The sequence below is a fragment of the Sus scrofa genome, chromosome 9 (genome assembly GCF_054392235.1).
Source record: "Sus scrofa isolate SSC_HxYL_T2T_F1_AM1 chromosome 9, Sscrofa_HxYL_maternal_Yorkshire_Landrace_v2.0, whole genome shotgun sequence".
NCBI classification, from domain to species: domain Eukaryota; kingdom Metazoa; phylum Chordata; class Mammalia; order Artiodactyla; family Suidae; genus Sus; species Sus scrofa.
The window spans coordinates 50,125,479-50,145,959 of record NC_139391.1 but is presented as its reverse complement, the minus strand read 5'-3'; the positions used below and the strand labels follow the sequence as shown (position 1 = coordinate 50,145,959).

The 20,481-nt window shown below is 44.9% G+C and overlaps 2 protein-coding genes and 3 non-coding genes across 9 annotated transcripts in view; all 5 read left to right on the top strand.

Moving 5' to 3' along the window:
- Positions 1-11,131, top strand: part of CLMP (CXADR like membrane protein) — a 103,379-nt gene extending 92,248 nt beyond the window's left edge. For 3 of the 5 annotated variants that reach the window (XR_014815480.1, XR_014815479.1, XR_014815478.1), the window contains 5 exons: positions 3,423-3,624; positions 4,928-5,095; positions 5,569-5,691; positions 7,249-7,397; positions 7,933-11,131. Coding sequence is in view for 2 of the 5 variants with exons in the window: in XM_084976387.1 (XP_084832513.1) it covers positions 3,423-3,624; positions 4,928-5,095; positions 5,569-5,691; positions 7,256-7,397; positions 7,933-8,230 (933 nt within the window). In the remaining 3 variants the exon portion in view is untranslated. The remainder of the gene's footprint in view (positions 1-3,422; positions 3,625-4,927; positions 5,096-5,568; positions 5,692-7,248; positions 7,398-7,932) is intronic. The other 2 variants (XM_084976387.1, XM_021063024.2) reach the window with 1 other exon arrangement.
- Positions 11,132-14,340: 3,209 nt separating this feature from the next.
- Positions 14,341-18,823, top strand: HSPA8 (heat shock protein family A (Hsp70) member 8). The gene is given in 9 exon segments (NM_001243907.1): positions 14,341-14,410; positions 15,140-15,349; positions 15,638-15,843; positions 16,062-16,214; positions 16,302-16,857; positions 17,054-17,256; positions 17,486-17,684; positions 17,889-18,121; positions 18,406-18,823. Coding segments are annotated over 8 exon segments (1,941 nt in total). The 5' UTR covers positions 14,341-14,410; positions 15,140-15,144; the 3' UTR covers positions 18,592-18,823.
- LOC146399897 (small nucleolar RNA SNORD14) lies at positions 16,902-16,988 on the top strand. Its single transcript, XR_014816924.1, has one exon. It is a non-coding gene; the product is annotated as a small nucleolar RNA SNORD14 (small nucleolar RNA).
- LOC146399896 (small nucleolar RNA SNORD14) lies at positions 17,320-17,405 on the top strand. The gene has a single exon (XR_014817008.1). It is a non-coding gene; the product is annotated as a small nucleolar RNA SNORD14 (small nucleolar RNA).
- Positions 18,206-18,289, top strand: LOC146399895 (small nucleolar RNA SNORD14). The gene has a single exon (XR_014816931.1). It is a non-coding gene; the product is annotated as a small nucleolar RNA SNORD14 (small nucleolar RNA).
- Positions 18,824-20,481: the final 1,658 nt, after the last annotated feature.

The window sequence follows — 20,481 nt, the reverse complement described above, 5'->3', positions numbered from 1 at the left end:
GCTAGTGTGAGTTTTCCATTAATATTAACTGAGCTTTAACTTTCATTATTATATAGGGTAGATTGGAGAGGACAGATGTCTGTAGTGGCCAGGCCACTGGAAATATAAAACTGGAGCTCAAATATGTGTTGGCAAAAGAGATATCAGAATTATCACAACAGGGGCAGTGGGTGAAGGGAGGGGGGCAAAATTGAATACTGAAAACATTTTAATGTATTATCAATTACAGTGTTTACCTTAATTTTCTCTTCTCCCCACAAGACTGTGAGGTCCTCAGGGTAGGAACTGTGTCTACTCCTCTTAGGTGGGCAATCCGACATGGCTTGCTAGGGGCCACCAAAACTCTCATCAGACCTCCAAGCTAGAAAGCTGATCCCTCCCCCAACAATGAGCTGCCTTGGAGACCAATTAAACTTAAACATGTCATTTGTCATGGGATGTTCCTTTGCAACTTCCCCCTACCCCCTACCCCAAACCATTACCTACATTCCTAAAGAGACTGCCTCTCATGAATACTGACTTAGCCCAAGAACAAACCGGTGCTAAAAATAGAAACTACCCCTTTTCCTACATAACTAACTGCTCCCTAAGCCTTGGGGAGCCTGAGTTCCCTCTCTCAGTGCTCCTGGCCAATCTGTGGGTCAGTAAAACTCACTTAAAGTCTCAGTGCTCCAGCCTCCTGCCTTTTCTTTGATTCTCCACTCTAACAATTCCTGCTCATTTTCTTGCGCCTGGCACTGTCCCTGGCATGTGAACTCAATACATATTTCCTGAAGAAAAAGAAACTGCAGAGAGGGGAGAAAATGCTTTTTTCAGAAGGATGGTAAAGGCAAAATGGATGGTCCTGAAAGGTTTTGTTAGAATGGTAGAAGAATTTATGACCATTTTATTGGATGGCTTCAAATCTTTTCAGGAAAGTATTTCCTGAGTACAGAGCTTCCCGTGGTTGAGGATGGGGTTAAGGGCTTAGAGTGAAACCACTTGGAACAGCTGGGGCAGGAACCAAAAATATGCTTGGGGGACTCCTGTCTGCTCACATGCCTTTTTCAGTGCCCTTCAGTGTTTCTGGAATGCCCCTCTGGCAATCTCCTCCCTGCCTCTCTCATCTCTTATTTAGTCTACTCATCTTTCAAGGCCTGACTCTAATGCCACCAACTTTTCTAGGATGTTCTCTTTGATACTGTTTCAAGTTAACCATTCCTTTTTCTGTGTTTATACTTTTTTTTTCTTTTCCTTTTCTAGGGCTGCTCCTGCGGCATATGGAGGTTCCCAGGCTAGGGTTCTAATCGGAGCTGTAGCCGCCAGCCTATGCCAGAGCCACAGCAATGCGGGATCCGAGCCACGTCTGCGACCCACACCGCAGCTCATGGCAACGCTGGATCCTTAACCACTGAGCAAGGCCAGGGACCGAACCCGCAACCTCTTGGTTCCCAGTTGAATTCGTTAACCACTGCTCCACGACGGGAACTCCTGTGTTTATACTTCTCCCTTTGTTAATCCCACTAGATTATAAATTACTTGAAGAGGGTTTTACTCATTGAATAAGCTTCCTTCTGACCTGATGGGGAGCAGTCATTCCATAAATGTGTGCTGATGTTTACATCACTAAGTTTAGGAATACGATCCCTAAGTGGCAGGGAGGGCAAAACTGAAGTTATATGACTTGAAGTCTTGGTAGACTAGATCAGCATGGTTTTTGTGATTAATAGGTGATAGACTAAGAGAACCAAGAAAACGTTAAAGAACTAGGGCTGGTGATGCGGGCAGATGTAAATTCAGTAAAAAGTGTGATTATTTTTTTCTGTTTGGGGAAATCTAAACTTTGGTCTCCCTACCAAAATAAGCTCACGTGTATTTTATGGAAGGAAAGGGCATAGTTTTTTCCCACCTAACTTACTCTGTTTTACAAATTTTTTGTATTTTTCAAAAATTTTATTGGAGGAGTTCCCGTCATGGCTCAGTGGTTAATGAATCTGACTGGGAACCATGAGGTTGCAGGTTCGATCCCTGGCCTTGCTCAGTGGGTTAAGGATCTGGCGTTTCTGTGAGCTGTGGTGTAGGTTGCAGATGTGGCTCAGATCCTGCATTGCTGTGGCTGTGGCTGTGGTGTAGGCTGGCGGCTACAGCTCCGATTGGACCCCAGCCTGGGAACCTCCATATGCTGCGGGAGCAGCCCAAGAAATGGCAAAAAGACAAAAAAAAAAAAAAGGTTATTGGAGTATAACTATCGACAACACACCTAACTTACTCTTACTGATCAACAGTGAAGCCAAAAGAAGCAGGAAAGCCAGCAATGACTCCTTCAGTATTAGACCTGGATTTTAACTACTAACATCTTTAACTTCGGCTGGATTCCAAACTTTTGTAAAGATAGGAGTTCCCGTTGTGGCTCTGCAGGTTAAGAACCCTACTAATATCCATGAGGATATGGGTTCAATCCCTGGCCCCGCTCAGTGGGTTAAGGATCTGGTATAGCTGTGATCTGCAGTGTAGGTCATAGACACGGCTTGGATCTGGCATGCAGTGGCTGTGGCACAGGCTGGCAGCTGCAGTTCCACTGTGCCCTTTAGCCTGGGACCTTCCATACGCCACAGATTTGACCCTAAAAAGGGAAAAACAAAAAACAAAAAAACTCTTGTAAAGACAAAACACATTTTTTCATTTCATATTTTCTCCTTTACTTCCAAACTTTATGGAAGAACAGTTTATGAGCAGCAAATGAATGCGGTTGGGAAAAGGAGAGGTCACTGTGGTAACCAGAATAATGAACAGGATGTTCAAATCCCAGTTCTGCACCTGCCTGTGAAGTGGGGATAGATAAAGCCTACTTGGAAACACTGTGTGAGACATAAACTCCATGTAAAAGCACTTAGCACAGGGAGTGTATGTACTTTGACCAGATCACGTGCAAGTGGTAGGAACTGCGAAAGTGAGGAAGATGGGCGGGGAAAGGTAAGTCTCCTCCCCTTTACCCTCCCCTCTCTCAGTTCTCCTCAGAGGCCACTCTGGAGACGGTTCTGTGCATGTCCTTCTTTCCTGGATTTGGCTATGAGACCTTGAATCTGAAACTCAAATTTAGAGTCTCTTACCTGTAAACCAGCTATAATGGAAAAAAATAAAAATCATTTATAAAAAGTTTCTTACCTATAAAATGGAAAGGGTTCTAAGCATTTAATGAAACAATTACTATTTTATAGTTTAAATGCTACCAGATATCAAGTGTTTTTATTCCTAGAAGGAGAAGGAAGGCCTGGACAAACCTACTGTATTTAACTATTTAGAACAGAGCTCTCCTGGACCCTTGGCATTGGCCCCAGTCTTGACTGCTTTGTTCCATTATGAGATTCCCTTTCCTCATCTTGACCTCATCAGCAGAGCAAGACTGAGAGCCACACAGCTTGACTGCCTCATCTGTCCCACAGGTGATCACCTACTCCAGCCGTCATGTCTACAGTAACTTCACTGAGGAACAGAAGGGCCGAGTGGCCTTTGCCTCCAATTTCCTGGCAGGAGATGCTTCCCTGCAAATTGAGCCTCTGAAGCCCAGTGATGAGGGCCGGTACACCTGCAAGGTGAAGAATTCAGGGCGCTATGTGTGGAGTCATGTCACCTTGAAAGTCTTAGGTAAGATAGAGTGTCCTGGTAAATGCCCTGGTATCTTAAGAGCGCTATGTGTGGAGTCATGTCACCTTGAAAGTCTTAGGTAAGATAGAGTGTCCTGGTAAATGCCTTGGTATCTTATTATTATTGTTATTGTTATTTGGCCACAGCTGTGACACGTGGAAGTCCCCTGGGCCACAGCTGTGACGATTCCAACTCCTTATCCGCTAGGCCATCAGGGAACTTATCTTATTACGGAAGTCTCTGCAAGGGACAGGCAAATGCACTACGGTGGGACAAAACTTCTTGTTTAGTACTTTGTACTATATAGAGGTCACCCAGTCTAGTTCCCCGAAAGTGTGTATTTTGTATTTTAGCCATAATGAAATTTTAAAAAGCAATCACGATTTTCCATGGTAGCCCCTTACAAAATTTAAATATCCTCTAATGTTTAAATAGGACCCTTATATTTAACAAATTTCTCAGATCTGATTCAAATCTGTTTTTTTCTGTTTTGACAGCAAGAGCTACTGCATTCTATTTAATTGCTTCCAAGTTAATGAGCTTCTGTCCATTTTAGTATTAGTAAAATCACGCTCAACTTTCCTAGAATTTTGAACTATTAAAGTTTCTCTTGGGAGCTCGCTGGTGGTCTAGTGGTTAGGACTCAACGCTTTTCACTGATGTGGCCAAGGTTCAGTCCCAGGTCTGGGAACTGAGTTCCCACATCCAGCCTCTGCATGCCTCAGCCGAAAGAAAAGTTTCTTCTTTGAGAAGTGATAAGTGAGCTTCTGGGGCAGCCTCCAACAATTACAACAGCACCTCTGAAAGCTGCTGGAATTGGGTGGATATGTTCACAGGGGATGGAAGCGAGTATATTCAGGGGTGGTGTAAAGCGTGGCAAGGTACCAAAGGGCTGGTGAAGCCTCACTCAACATCGATCATATGGCTGGAGAAACAACAGGATATAGTTCTTCCACTGAATTGGATGCTTGGGGATCTTTGATTCTTTTTTTTTTTTTTTTTTGCTTTTTAGGGCTGCACTTGCAGCATATGGAAGACCCTAGGCTAGGGATCCAACTCGGAGCTGCAGCTGTTGGCCTATGTCACAGCCACAGCAACGCTTGATCCGAGCCACATTTGTGACCCACACCACAGCTCATGGCAACACTGGGTCCTTAACCCACTGAGTGAGGCCAGGGATTGAACCCGCATCCTCATGGATACCAGTAGGGTTCGTTTCCGCTGAGCCACAACAAGATCTCCCATATATATATATATATTGTACACACATATATTGTTTTTCTTTTTCTTTTTTTTTGGCCAGTGAGACCATCAAAGCCCAAGTGTGAATTGGAGGGAGAGCTGACAGAAGGAAGTGACCTGACCTTGCAGTGTGAGTCATCCTCTGGCACAAAGCCCATTGTGTATTACTGGCAGCGAATCCGGGAAAAGGAGGGAGAAGATGAGCATCTGCCTCCCAAATCAAGGATTGGTAAGTCATCTTTCTACCCATCTGTTGAGACAACAGGACAGTACTCTCTCCATGAATTCTAAATCTGGCTTTGTCAGCAACTCACAAGGTGACCTTGAATACACTGCTGGACCTCTTTGAACTTCCATTTTTCATTCCTAAATGAAGACAGGAAAAATCTGTCTTTTCTTCCCTTAAATGGCAAAAATATAAGTGGTGAAGAAATTAGGAATGCATGTACTATATAAATCCATTATAACTAATTACTGTGTTTACTGTCCTTTAAACGTTCAGAATCTTTTGTAACTTTTGAGAAATGCACTACAATTCAAAAGAATGTTCACCTTCCTTTCCACATTCCAGAAAGGGATCAATTCTATCATCTCATCCTTACCAAACTGTATTATAGAATCTTAGGTCAATGATGCAATGAAGTGAATGATAACTATAGACTCTGTCACTGGGGAATCACAATCACTTTTCTGCCTGTGTAGACTACAACCACCCTGGACGAGTGCTGCTGCAGAATCTCACCATGTCTTCCTCCGGGCTCTACCAGTGCACAGCGGGCAATGAGGCTGGGAAGGAGAGCTGTGTGGTGCGAGTGACTGTACAGTGTAAGTGGCCAAAGGGCTGGTTTGGTTTTGTCTCTATACTGTGGTTGGCGTAAAATTTTTTTTTGTCTTTTTAGGGCCAAACCCATGGCATATGGAAGGTCCCAAGCTAAAGGGCAAATTGGAGCCACAGCAATGCAGGATCCGAACCACATCTGCAACCTACACCACAGCTCATGGCAACGTCAGATCCTTAACCCACTGAGCAGGGCCAGGGATTGAACCTGCATCCTCATGGATACTAATCAGATTTGTTTCCACTGAGCCACGATGGGAACTCCCTAAAATATTTTTATTGTTATTTTAAAATCTTTTTATTGTTATTATTTTTAGGGTTGCACCCGCAGCATATGGAGGTTCCCAGGCTAGGGGTCCAACCAGAACTGTAGCTGCTGGTCTATGCCACGGCCACAGCAACTCGGGATCTGAGCTGAGTCTGCAACCTACAACACAGCTCATGGCAACGTCAGATCCTTAACCCACTGAGCGAGGCCAGCGATCGAACTCATGGATGCTAATCGGGTTCATTAACTGCTGAGCCACAACAGGAACTCCCTAAAACATTTTTAATTTTCTGGTCTTTTTGTCTTTTCAGAGCTGCACCCATGGCATATGGAGGTTCCCAGGCTAGGGGTCCGATTGGAGCTGTAGCCGCTGGTCTACACCACAGACCAGCAACTTGGGATCTGAGCCACGTCTGCGACCTACACCACAGCTCACAGCAATGCGAGATCCTTAATCCACTGAGTGAGGCCAGGGATTGAACCTCCGTCCTCATGGATGCTAGTCAGGTTCGCTAACCACTGAGCCACGACGGGAACTCCTAAGATATTTTTAATCACAACTAAAAGTCAGGTCAAAATCTTTATTTCCAGAAAGACATGGCTATCACTGAAATAAATTCAGTAGTTGTCAAGGACTATTCAACAGCTGTAGCTAACTCTGTATTTACAAGTATGTGTGAATTTTCCAGCCCCTTAAAGAAACGTGTTATATCCAGGAGGGGATCAAATGTAAGTTTCCCTTACAAACAGTTAACTTCTACTGCTTTCAGAGCTTCTCCTGTGCCTGTTGTTTCTCAAAAAATAATCAGCTTTGGAGTTCCCATTGTGGCTCAGCAGGTTAGGAACCTGACTAGTATCCATGAGGATGTGGGTTTTATCCCTGGCCTTGCTCAGTAGGTTAAGGATCCAGCAATGCTGCCAGCTACAGTGAAGGCTACAGATGTGGCTTGGATCTGGTGTTGTGGTGGCAGCAGCTGCAGCTCAGATTCGACCCCTATGTCAGGAACATCCATAATGCTGCAGGAGTGGCCCTAAAAAGAAAAAAAAAAATCAGCCTAAAATAATCCTAATGTGAACAAGGCAGATTTTGGGGTGACAGACTCTACTCCCCTTCAATATCAAGACAGATAGTCATACACCAAGAAAGGATAAATAGAGAACTCAAGAGGACAGATTTAAAGATCTGGAAACACTCATTTTTATCCAGAGCTGATGTTTTGTAAGTCCATGTATTTCTTAGCTTATGTTTGGTTTTCCTTTTGCTTTTGTTTCTGAGAAAACAGATGTACAAAGCATCGGCATGGTTGCAGGAGCAGCAACAGGTATGGTGGCTGGAGCCCTGCTGATTTTCCTTGTGGTGTGGCTGCTAATCCGAAGGAAAGACAAAGCAAGATATGAAGAAGAAGAGAGACCAAATGAAATTCGGTAAGCTTCTTGCAAAATCCTCTTCCTCAACTAGGCTGCCTTTCTAAGGTCAGCTCCATAAGGAATAGCCAATGAAAATATCCATTTCCTCTTGACCATGACTTTGTTAAAAAGATTAGCAGTTCCAGCCAGAGACAGATCTGGTGTATTTTGACCTTCTTGTGCAACACAGACTTAGAGAAACTTTGCACTAGTTCTGATTCCCTTCTATTTATAAAGGGCGTGCAGTAAAGAATGGGCCTAGCCTGCAGGCCATGAAAGGGTTTATGCAGACAAGCCCCAACTCAAGGGGAGTGCTGTCTAGACATCCAGGGGTGAGTGCCCGTTCTCCCAAGAGTAACAGGGTCAACCATTTGGGCCCAGGACATTGGGGGCGGGAGTGTCCCTATTTCCGTAAGTGGCTGCCCTCTAATAGAAATCCGAGTTTCCAGCTTGAGGAGTTGGTCCCATAGCCTCAGAAAGCAGCAGCCACAGCGGGAGCTTTCACAATCCCATGGTGCTAACTAACATTTATCTCTCTGATTTTTCCCTTCAGAGAAGATGCTGAAGCCCCGAAAGCCCGCCTCGTGAAACCAAGTTCCTCTTCCTCAGGCTCTCGGAGCTCTCGCTCTGGCTCCTCCTCCACTCGCTCCACGGCGAACAGTGCCTCCCGCAGCCATCGGACACTGTCCACGGAAGCTCCCCGGCCAGGGCTGGCCACCCACGCATACAGCCTTGTGGGGCCAGACGTGAGAAGTTCCGAACTGAAGAAAGCCCACCATGCTGCCCCGACCAGAGCAGAAACCACCCCCAGCACGACCCCCAGCCAGAGCAGAGCCTTCCAAACTGTCTGAGTTAGAGTGGACCTGACACCCATCCTTTCCCGGGAGTCAGGATCTTAGGACTCTTCTAGTCATTAAAGCTCAGTCACCAGCCACACAACCCCCTTGAACCAAATGAGTGGTCATTTAAGTAGCATCGACCACTGTATGGAACAGACTCACAGGAACACCTTCCTTATGACACCAAAAAGGAAAAGGATGTAAGCTGATCATCTCCAAAAAGGCATCTCACTGTGCCTTCAGACCAGACTCGGGGGAAGGTAGGGGCCCAAAGCTGTGTATTTGGGAACCAGGACCTATGGTGAGAACAGTTGGGGAAAGGGGAAGTGAACACAATTAGAACTTCTCACTTGGGATGTTTTGTATCAACACTTTAAATTCATCATTGTCAAGAAGAAATATGGTGTTGTTCATAATGTTTCTATGCATTTCTGCAAACCTACTGGATTATTATGATTATTCAGAGTCAAGCAGAACCCACAGCCTTATATTACACCTATCTGCACCATGAGAGACTCTAAAAAGGGAAGTATGTCTCTTCTATCCTGATTTGACTTCATTTATCATAAAGTTTGGATATTAATTTCAAGAGAAGTTGAAATAGTGGGAGATGGAGAAGAATGATTGTTTTTCCCACTCTATCCATTGCTAATCTTCCTCATACCAAACCATAAAAGAACTGAAAAAGGAAGTCCAAAATATGTAACTAATGACTGAAAAACTTTCCATCATAATTATGTTCAGAGGGTCATTGACAGATACCAGCAATATATACTGGAGCAACTGTGGATTCTCCCTCAAATCAAAGGTCTCTAAGGACTTTCCTGCTGGCTATCTCTGGAGCAAAAAAAAAAAAAACCATCCCTCCGGATCACTTAAGCATGTCCTTAGAATGAAGTCTAGAAAGATCTTTTAAGGATGCTACAAGATCATCTGACATACTGCTACAGTCTCTTCTTTCTGAGAACATATGAAATGAGAATTTCAAGACTGACTGGAGATTAGATCAATTTTTTTTTAAATGTGACAAGGAGTGGCATCATAAGTTCAGAACTTCACCAAACTTGGAGCTTCTTTCACGTCTTTCACTTTAGGAGGATGTGAACCTGGGACTTTTGTTGATTCTAGGCCATAAATTATCAAAAAGATCAGGGACTGTAGTTCCCATAGTGGCTCAGTGGTTAACGAATCCGACTAGGAACCATGAGGTTGCTGGTTCGATCCCTGGCCTTGCTCAGTGGGTTAAGGATCTGGCATTGCCGTGAGCTGTGGTGTAGGTTACAGACACGGCTCAGATCCCGCATTGCTGTCTCTGGCGTAGGCCGGTGGCAACAGCTCCGATTCGACCCCTAGCCTGGGAACCTCCATATGCCACAGGAGTGGCCCTAGAAAAGGCAAAAAGACCAAAAAAAAAAAAAAAAAATCAGGGACTGCCAAAGTTTCCTGATGGCACTGCATGGATGTCTTAACATTCCCTCCTGAAAGGCTGAGACAGAGGAATTCTGCATTTTCCCAGTTTAGCCTCTAAGGAAGCCTAGCTCTGGGGTGGAAGGAAAGGAAATTAACATTTAGGGAAGAGATGGTGAAGATAACTAGTGGGTGGCAGGAGAGATCTGGGTTAGTGCCTGTTAAATAGTGTCAGCGTCTTGGAAAGAAAGTGCAGAAATGATTCACTAGGAGAGCTCTCAGAAGAGCTGACTCATAGAAGAAAGGTGTCTGAAAAATAAGAACCTCCAGTAGAATAACTTGCCTTTTTAATAGTTTTGACCACTCTGATAGTCAAATTCATTTGATGACAAGAATGCCAAACCTAAAATAGCCCTTCAAGGACTCTAAAGCAAATGTCCACAGATCACCATTGGTAGAGCAAAACATTTCTTACTATTAAAAGGGCAGCAGGCTACAAGAAAGAAAAAGTAGTACTGAATATGGTGATGAAAGCCATTTCTAAAATGGGAATCAGGTGCTTAAAGGGAAAAGGTTGATCCAGGATTCTGTCCCATTTCTCTGATTTTCATCTCTACATCTACATCTCATATAGCACAAATGCCATTTTCTTCCAAAATCCTTTAAGAAATAGGGGTTTACCCTTGAGTGAAAGTTTCATCTTGAGTTTTTTCCTCCTCTAAAAAAAGTTGGGCCATAAGAAACATCAAGGAAGTAATGTAAAGAATACCTGCTATTAGTTTAAGAAGGCTAGCATATTCAGAATGCTTCTTATACTACACTGCCTCATTGTAACATATAATTCCTTACTTCACTTCTTTATTCTTCTGATAGTGTGGTATCCAGGCAACAGAGCACTTCTGCTATGTAATTCTGAGATTTCCCATTCCTAGAGTACCTGAGCCAACGACTAGGCTTTGGTGGCTCCAGCTGTACCATCACTTGCACTTTGCTCTTAGCATTATTTATTACCTCTGAGCCTAAGGATTTCTGCCTATACCTCCAAAAGCCAGAATCAGTCCCCTTTGCACGAAAAGGTTTAGATTATTTGAACATGTTAGTTATTAGGAAACTAAAATGCCACTGAATATCCAGATTATTTTGGAAATCAGTTCACACAGGAAATCTACAAAAATGTCACAAAACAACCTGAAATCTGAGAAATTCTAGGAATCCAAGATTCTGGGAGATAAGGTGCTAAAGTCTCAGCCATGACAGTGCCCTTCTCCTTCAGTCAGGCTTTTGGGTTCAGATACACAGGTGTGAAGATAAAGTCTGAGCCACTACTGGTTTCAAACTGTATTCTATTAACTTTGCAAGTCAAATAATATGATCTTTAATATAAAACAGAAAAGGATAAATCATGTAAGAAAAAGTGTTTGTAGGAAGAGATACAGATGAAATGATGAGGATGTTTAGAGAATAACCATTCAATAAAATATGAACACTAAACTTACAATTGTAAAATAAGGAAGTGGTGTCTGTTGTTACACTGTATAAAAACAATTTCAGAACTGCCATTACAAAAAGACATACATAACTTTGCCTCATTTCTGGTGGTAAGCTGTTTATATTTCAACTTCTAATTGGGACTATGTTTGATCACAAAAACCAAATATTTATTACAGATGCATCTGTATCAGCAATTTAAAAATAAATAAGTAAAGGTGATACTGTAGGAAAGGCTGAATCTCATATAACCTGTGCTGGAAATTTACTTATTAGCTTGCTGCCAAGTGAAGAACAGAAGGACTCAGACTGAATATGATCTATTATTTATTGATTTCAGTCATAAATGCATGCAATACTTTTTTTCTCACAAAGCAAGATACTAAGTAGTATGGGACATACCAAATGATGACAAAGCTCATGACAGTTTCTACCCTTAAGAACTTTATCAAAATAACAAATAATATTTGCCAAGCAAGTATTTTATGCCAAGGTAAGGTGCCAACAAAGAAGTATACACTGGAGTTCCCGTCATGGCACAGCGGAAGCGAATCCAACTAGGAACCATGAGGTTGCAGGTTCGATCCCTGGCCTTGCTCAGTGAGTTAAGGATCTGGTGTTGCTGTGGCCGTGGTGTAGGCCAGTAGCTGTAGCTCTGATTAGACCCCTAGCCCGGGAACCTCATTATGCCACGGGTGGGGCCCTAAAAAGTGGGGAAAAAAAGTACACACTAAGGGGCTCAAGTAAATCTGAAAAGTAAACACTGAAATTCAAATAAATCTGAAAAAAAACTTCAGAGAATTAAAGGAGGTAATATATGCAAAGCACTCAGAACAGAGCTCAGCATGTAACAGGATCCCAAAATGTTAATGACACTATTCCCCATCAGACACCCAGTCTTCAGACTCCTCCACTCTGCAGCCCCAAGCACTCAAACTTTTAGTTCCTGAATGGGTTTGAAACCCTGTGCATGTGAAGAGGTAGAGATAGGACATTTATCATAATCTCAACTTTATATATTGAAAGCAACCAGAAACAAAGGTTCTCTGTTCAGCTTTCTTTAATCTCTGCTGTTTGGCAAAGTACACCAAACCCCTGGACTGGGGCCCCAGTTCTATTTTCCACTAGTTCAGTGGTTCAAATGTTGTAGGTAATTCAGAGGTTATAAAGCTGCAAAATGTAGTGGTTCAGAGATAGTACTGATAAATCGTGTGGGGAGAGGAAGACTGCAGATGCTGAAGAAAACTGAAAGAAGCCTCCCGCAGTACACATCTTCCTCTTTCCACACTTTGAGTTACACGTGCTTCCACAAAGAAAATTACTACTTAAAAAAAGACTTAAGAATCTGGAATCAAGAGCTGAATTCCATTGTAACTCAGCCAGCTGTTTATCTTCCCACAAAAGACATCTCTGAACCTCATTTATCTCCTAACACAGGAATGAATGATACATAGCTCAGAGAATTGTTTTAAAAGACTAAATGAGGTAGCAAATGAAAGCACTCTGTACACTGTGAAAGCATCATGTAAAATGAACTTCTTGAGAGATGGGGAGGCATTAGGTATGTTCCTCAACAGACTCAAGCCCACATTCCCTCCCAAAAGGCAAATACCCTTTTTATCAAACATTTGAGTCTAACTCCAGGCTCTACTGGCTTTGACAAGGACAAGTCATCCTCACTTTTCTAACAGCCTTTCTGGAAGTCTGGAGACCTTTCTAATTCCAGTGATGCCGATAAAAGTTCTAGATAGTCTTAAAAAAACCTTTTCTCCTATCCGTGCCCACACACATACTAAATGGGTTTATTACTTGCCCTGCCTGCCTGAAAGAGCACGTAGGAAAGCCTTCATGGTACTAAGAAAGGCTCTCAGAAGCCTTTAGAATGACAAGGCCCCAAACACCTGCCACCAGACAGAATTGAAAATTCTAGGTCCACTGCTTTGTACACTAGACTCCTTCAGTGATGTTTTCAAGGCATCTCTGCCTGGCCTCTCTTTTAGTTTCTGACGAAAATCAAAGCAGATAGCTATTCCCTCCTGTTACTGAAAATAAAAGGCTCAGGAAGCCTAAATCAAGGACACAAAGCTACCGGAACCAAAGTTCCTAACGTCTGGTTCATTTACAAAGAAAAAACTCGCCACCTTTTCTTCCTTTAAAACAAGTAACAGAGAAGAACGGGGCTCGGTCGGGTGGAGGAGGGGCTGAGAAAAGAAGCCGAATCTATTCTCCGCGGGATACCGGAGGTAACCGAGGCCTTCGAGAAGCGTGCTTGGCCATTTACTTTGCTGAGGGTCTCGACACAGGCTAGTGGGCTAAGAAATCGAGCCTCTCCAACCTGTGTCGGGGTCAGACGGCCTCCAGCTGCCACAGAGAACGGACGGCCGCGGGGGCCTGCCACGCTACCCTGCCGCACCCTAGGCAGAGGCGGGACCGGCGGCGGCAGCCGGGCAGCTCCTTCCTTCCCCAGATCTGGGTGTCCCGGCCGAATTTACCCCGGCAGCGCCCCGGGGTCGGAACCTTCGGCCCTGTCGCTCACGGTCATCCCTAGACCAGCGTCACGCCGGTCACGAAATGTGCGGATGTGGAGTCCGGGAGAGCCTGGGGGACAGTCTATATATCCGGAGTGGGTGTCGGGGAAGAGAATGAGGACCTGGTGGGGGAGGGGCGCAACAACCTTCGCGGCCATTTTGTCCTCGCTCCACTTCCGTCTTCTCTCCCGGCGGCTGGAGTCGGACCCCTCCCTGCAGGCCGAGCGCTTACCCTCCCCGGGTTCCGCACTGAGCCAGATCGCTGTCATTGGTTGACTCCAAGTTGGCCCGCCCCTCTTCCTCCCCCTCCTTCCGTTCCCTCCCGCCCGCGCTTTCTGGGGGCGCATGCGCAGAGGCGGACGCGCTCTTCCCCGCCCCCCGCTCCCCCCCACGGGGTGACTGAGGACTCCCGCGCGCGGGCTCCGTCGGCCCCACCCTCCCTTTCCCCCGGGCCGTTCAGAGAGCGGGGGCGAGAATGAAAGTTCCAGAACGCTGCGGTGAGTGCGTCATCCGAGGCGGGGCGTGTTGCGGAAGGAAGGGGGAGGTGCGAGGAGTCAAGCCGGGTTCGTCATTGGGGCTTGCGGAGGTAACCGCCCGCCCATTGGCTGAGGCAGCAATGATGGGCACCGGCAGGGGCGGGCCCCTTCTGGAAGGTTCTGAGGCCGGGTATAAGAGATAGGGCGACGGGCGGAAACCGGTCTCATTGAACCGTCGGGAGCGCTTCGGGTTGCGGCTTTTTTTCTCTAGCTAAACCAGGCCTACGTTTCAGGTAAGGCTTCTGAATATCTTCCAAACCTGCATTGTGCCGCCGCAGTGTGCTTCCCGCCCCAGCTTCCCTGAGTTTGTGGCGGCCTGCAGCTTTCTATCTCAGGCGGGCTGCGGGCAGCTATTATTTTGCTCGGCTGGGGAGCTTTGTTCCTGGTGGCAGGCAGTGATGCAATCGGGATAGAGGGTCGGGGCTCGGTGGGCAGGGCCGCTTTAACCAGGAAGGTGACCGCGATTGCGGCCGCACCCGGCGCGAGGAGAGAGGGGGGAAGGGGCTGCACTCCTTTGCGGGGCGTGGAGCTCGCTCCTTAATCCCGGCCGCTCCCCGTTTCCGGCGTAGACGGGTTTCTCCTAAAAGAGGAAGTCCTGATTGGCACGCGCCCAAGGCGGTGGAGGAGGATTCTCATCCTTTGCAAGGGTGGAGAAGAGGGTGCGAAAGGGGGAGGGCGAAAGTTCAGTCCAGGGCACCGGACCACGTGGTCGGCTATGGCGCAGACCCTCTTGGCAGGTGCTGTTTTCAGTCTGCGGCGGGCTCTGCGGTTGGCATGGCAGCCTTAACTGCAGCATTCCATGCTGGCTCTGACCCTGTCGCGTGGTTATTTCCGACCAGGGCAGTTTCCGAGCGATGTGTATTTAAGAGTGGTCTTGAGAGCTGATGGCGAGTGGTCTTTAAGATAGACGATCTTGGGCGCTTAATCTGGTTTTTAACGACATGGACTTTTTCTCTCCACAGCAACCATGTCTAAGGGACCTGCAGTTGGCATTGATCTTGGCACCACCTATTCTTGTGTGGGTGTCTTCCAGCACGGAAAAGTGGAAATAATTGCTAATGATCAGGGGAACCGAACCACCCCAAGCTATGTTGCCTTTACTGATACTGAACGATTGATTGGTGATGCTGCGAAGAACCAAGTTGCGATGAATCCCACCAACACGGTTTTTGGTGAGCCACTGAAATGTTAACAGCATGAGTTTTAAGTGATCTAGGCAGATTATATATAGGTAATTCTAAAAAGTCAGTTTTGAGGTATCTCAAAAACCTTGAGAATAGGGAAAGTTAGAAAATTTAAGTGAGTGGCATTTCTTCTTAAGGAAAGAATTTGAAGTATCTTCGTCAGAAGTTGAATCCATTTAATACTGAGAGGGTCTTGGTTTTAGAATGGTGGGCTAAGTTGATGGAGAGGCTGATGAATGCAGTTCAAGGTAACGGTTGTGTTTGATGCCTTAACAGATGCCAAACGCCTCATTGGACGAAGATTTGATGATGCTGTTGTCCAGTCTGATATGAAGCATTGGCCCTTCGTGGTGGTGAATGATGCAGGCAGGCCTAAGGTCCAAGTAGAATACAAGGGAGAGACAAAAAGTTTCTATCCAGAGGAGGTGTCATCCATGGTTTTGACAAAGATGAAGGAAATTGCAGAAGCCTACCTTGGGAAGGTAAGTGTATACAGTAGTACAAGGAGAAGATGTGGGTGGAGATTGCCACAGCAAGTTTGAAGGTTTACTGATAATGTGGGATTTTGGCTGATCTCAGCACAGTAGAAAAAACTATTAAAATGGGTAGGTAAACTCGAATGTTAATTATGTGAGGTATCATTGAGTGCCTGTGCAAGCAAGCAGTTGATGTGACAGGTTTTAATCTTTTGTTTTTCTAGACTGTTACCAATGCTGTTGTCACAGTACCAGCATACTTTAACGACTCTCAGCGTCAGGCTACCAAAGATGCTGGAACTATTGCTGGTCTCAATGTACTTAGAATCATCAATGAGCCAACTGCTGCTGCTATTGCTTATGGCTTAGACAAAAAGGTATGTACCAGTTTTGGCTTATCAGTCAAGATTTGAGTCATCAGAAGTACAGATAAAGGGAATAGCAAATTTGTATTTTAATTGCAGGTTGGAGCTGAAAGAAACGTGCTGATCTTCGACTTGGGTGGTGGCACTTTTGATGTGTCAATCCTCACTATTGAGGATGGTATCTTCGAGGTCAAATCTACAGCTGGAGATACCCACTTGGGTGGAGAGGACTTTGACAATAGAATGGTCAACCATTTTATTGCAGAGTTCAAGCGCAAGCACAAGAAGGACATCAGCGAGAACAAGAGGGCTGTCCGTCGCCTCCGTACTGCTTGTGAGCGTGCTAAGCGCACTCTCTCTTCCAGCACTCAGGCCAGTATTGAGATTGATTCCCTCTATGAAGGAATCGACTTCTATACCTCTATTACTCGTGCCCGATTTGAAGAATTGAATGCTGACCTGTTCCGTGGCACCCTGGATCCTGTGGAGAAAGCCCTTCGGGATGCCAAGCTAGACAAGTCTCAGATCCATGACATTGTCCTGGTGGGTGGCTCAACCCGTATCCCCAAGATCCAGAAGCTTCTGCAGGACTTCTTCAACGGGAAAGAACTGAATAAGAGCATCAACCCCGATGAGGCTGTTGCTTATGGTGCAGGTAATTTCCCTATGGTAGTTAGCTTTTACAAGCCTGTGCTAGTTTCGCTGTGATGAATGATTTTTAAACATTCGTAGTTTCCACCAAAAGCTTAGCTAATGATGGCACAACTTCCTTGGATGTCTGAGCGATTAAGAACTATTAATTCCCTAATGAGTTGTACCTTTTTTTATTAAAAAGTTGCTTTTTAATTTAGCTGTGCAGGCAGCCATTTTATCTGGAGACAAATCTGAAAATGTTCAAGATTTGCTGCTACTGGATGTCACTCCTCTTTCCCTTGGCATTGAAACTGCTGGTGGAGTCATGACTGTCCTCATCAAGCGCAATACTACCATTCCTACTAAGCAGACGCAGACGTTCACCACCTACTCTGACAACCAGCCTGGTGTGCTCATTCAGGTATGTTTCTGTACTGTAGGCTTGGCTTACTGCGTGAGGTGCTATAATAGCTGGGAAGATGTTTCGCTGTGATGATGGATTCCAAAACCATTCGTAGTTTCCACCAGAAATTTTGTGTTGGCTAGTTCCTTCCTTGGATGTCTGAGCGATCATTCTTCTCCAGTCAGGCTTATGCAAATTTAAAGTACAGAGCTTTCGTGTTTCTTAGTCACTTCTATTCCCTACCAAGGTTTATGAAGGTGAGCGTGCCATGACCAAGGATAACAACCTGCTTGGCAAGTTTGAACTCACAGGCATACCTCCGGCCCCACGAGGCGTTCCTCAGATTGAAGTTACTTTTGATATTGATGCCAATGGCATCCTCAATGTCTCTGCTGTGGATAAGAGCACAGGAAAGGAGAACAAGATTACCATCACTAATGACAAAGGTAAATTGGCACTGTTAATTTGTGGCATTAATAACTGGTCTTAGAGAAAGAAAATAGTTCAGATCACAATGGTTGTTTTTATAAGTGCTTTTGAGGGTGTTTAGCCAAGAGATCAAAATGGAATTGCAGGAGTGACATGGTACAGAACTGCCAAGTAGCTGATAGCTTTTAAAGCTGTGTCTAAAAGATTGGTTAATGTTACAGGTCGTTTGAGCAAGGAAGACATTGAGCGCATGGTCCAGGAAGCTGAGAAGTACAAAGCTGAAGATGAGAAGCAGAGGGATAAGGTGTCTTCTAAGAATTCACTTGAGTCTTATGCTTTCAACATGAAAGCTACTGTTGAAGATGAAAAACTTCAAGGCAAGATCAATGATGAGGACAAACAGAAGATTCTTGATAAGTGTAATGAAATAATCAACTGGCTGGATAAGAACCAGGTTTGTACTGCTGAAAGTTTGAGGGTGTAGGGTTGGGTTGGATATAGGACTTTTGGGAAAGCTTGGGTGGGTGGATTTATAGGGTCACAATGATGAATGGTCCAAAACATTCGCGGTTTCCACCAGAACCTCAGATGTTGGCAGTTCCTTCCTTGGATGTCTGAGTGACCCAAGATCTTTATATGTAGACTTATGACAGGCTTTGGCATGTCTCATGTCTTCACAATGCATCAGCCTTGAAAGTTTTATTTGAAGAATTTACGTGTAATTTTTTCCCTCTTCAGACTGCGGAGAAGGAAGAATTTGAACATCAGCAGAAGGAGCTGGAGAAAGTCTGCAACCCCATCATTACCAAGCTCTACCAGAGTGCAGGAGGCATGCCAGGAGGAATGCCTGGGGGCTTCCCTGGGGGCGGAGCTCCTCCATCTGGTGGTGCTTCTTCTGGGCCCACCATTGAGGAGGTTGACTAAGCCAAACTGGTATAGATTTAGCATTGTTCCACATGACATTGAAGGACCCAAATTTGTAGCAAATTCCATGGCAGTTGTAAAGTTGAGCTGCTATAGTAAATAACTGGGCATTCTTGATACTTGAATATGGAATATGCACAGGGAAAGGAAATTACATTGCACTTTATAAGCACTGTATTGTTAAGTGGAAAATGCAATGTCTTAAATAAAACTATTTAAAATTGGCACCATACAATTGTCTGGCTCTTTTTACAAAGGAAGTAAGGCAGCATTTGGCTTGGGGGCTGAATTTCCCCTTCTGCTGCATACCCCCCAACAGTGCCTGGGTTCAATCCGAGTTGAGTTTCTAAAGGCTTCAGAGAGGGGAAATAACGTGGATTGCTATTAACATTATTAATGATGTAACAGATAAATGTGTTTTTCCAGTGTTACAATATTAAGAGTGGAAAGCAGCATCCCAAATGATCCCTTAAATTCATTTGAGGCCAATTAGGATGAGGAAACTACCAGAGTGCCCCTAAAATCCTGTAATCTGAAAGTAGAAGCCTACTAGTTTCTAAGGTTAGCATTGTGAAATGTCTTGAAATGTTGAGTCATCTAGAAAACCTAATTCTGGTTTTGAGTCATAGGTAACATGCTGAGGAACTTCAGGCTGGGTGAGGCAGAAACTTCATTCTCAGTAGTGCTTACCAAAACTTTACTTTGGATGACTTTTTAGGTAAGCCTCCTTAGGAGTGAAGGCTGATATTAGTGTCTGATGCTTTTGTCTATTGGGTGGGTTTTTAGTGTATGTAGAACTAGGGTTGACCGAATCAAGCTAGAGGCCCAAGGTACTTGACTTTGGAATATGAATCTTTCTTTTTGTTTTGTTTTTCTTTTATCTAGGGCTGCTCCCACAGCATGTGGAGGTTCCCAGGCTCTAGGGGTCTAATTGGAGCTGTAGCCGGCCTACGCCAGAGCCACAGCAATGCGGGATCCGAGCTGCATCTGCAACCTACACCACAGCTCACGGCAACGCGGGCAGGGATCGAACCTGCAACCTCAGGGTTCCTAGTCAGATTCATTAACCACTGCGCCACGACGGGAACTCCTGGAATATGAATCTTTTAAAATCATCTGAGTCACTTCCTTGATGGGACTCTAAACCTATGGTTTGAAATTGGGTTTTACAAGGCCTGGGTAATGCCAACCTGCTGCTTGGTGGCCAGGATTAATCCTGCTTTAGTGGGGTCTTGTGGAATGTAATACAGTTCAGGCTCAGGAGAGTGGCCCCACCCTAGTGCAGCAGACACCATTTCTCTTTGTGGAGCTATTGGGCAACCCAACCAGTAAGTCTGGGATTTATAGTGTCACCTTAGATCACTAACCCTACATCAGGTTAGTGTATGTAGTTACGACTAGTCTTAGTTGTAGGACTGACTTAGGCTGGCTCTCCGGGCATATGTGGCAGCCTGAGGTGTATTTGTTTTCACTAAAGGTGGAAAGTGAAAGTAATTTGCATTTCTTTTTCACGTTTGTGTTTGGTGACTGGGAAGCTTTCATCTTTTATGAATTGGAGCAAGCCATGTGGTTTTCTGTTTTTTTTTGGGGGGGTGTTATGTTGGGTTTTTTTGTTTTTTGAGACCATTTAGCTCATAAGGAGCAATACTTTGCTGTTTGAAGTGGGATCCTACTAAGAAAACGGGAGCATGTGATCGGTGAAAAACGTGTAGGCCAGTCACTGGTAGCAATGGTAGCAATTACTGCAAATTGCTTTTTTTTGTTTCTTAGGGTGGAACCTGTGGGTTATGAAATTAAGCTAGGGGTCAATTTGGAGCTGTAGCTGCCTATAGCACAGCCACAGTAACATGGGATCCAAGCCTTCCCTGTGACCTACATCACAGCTCACTG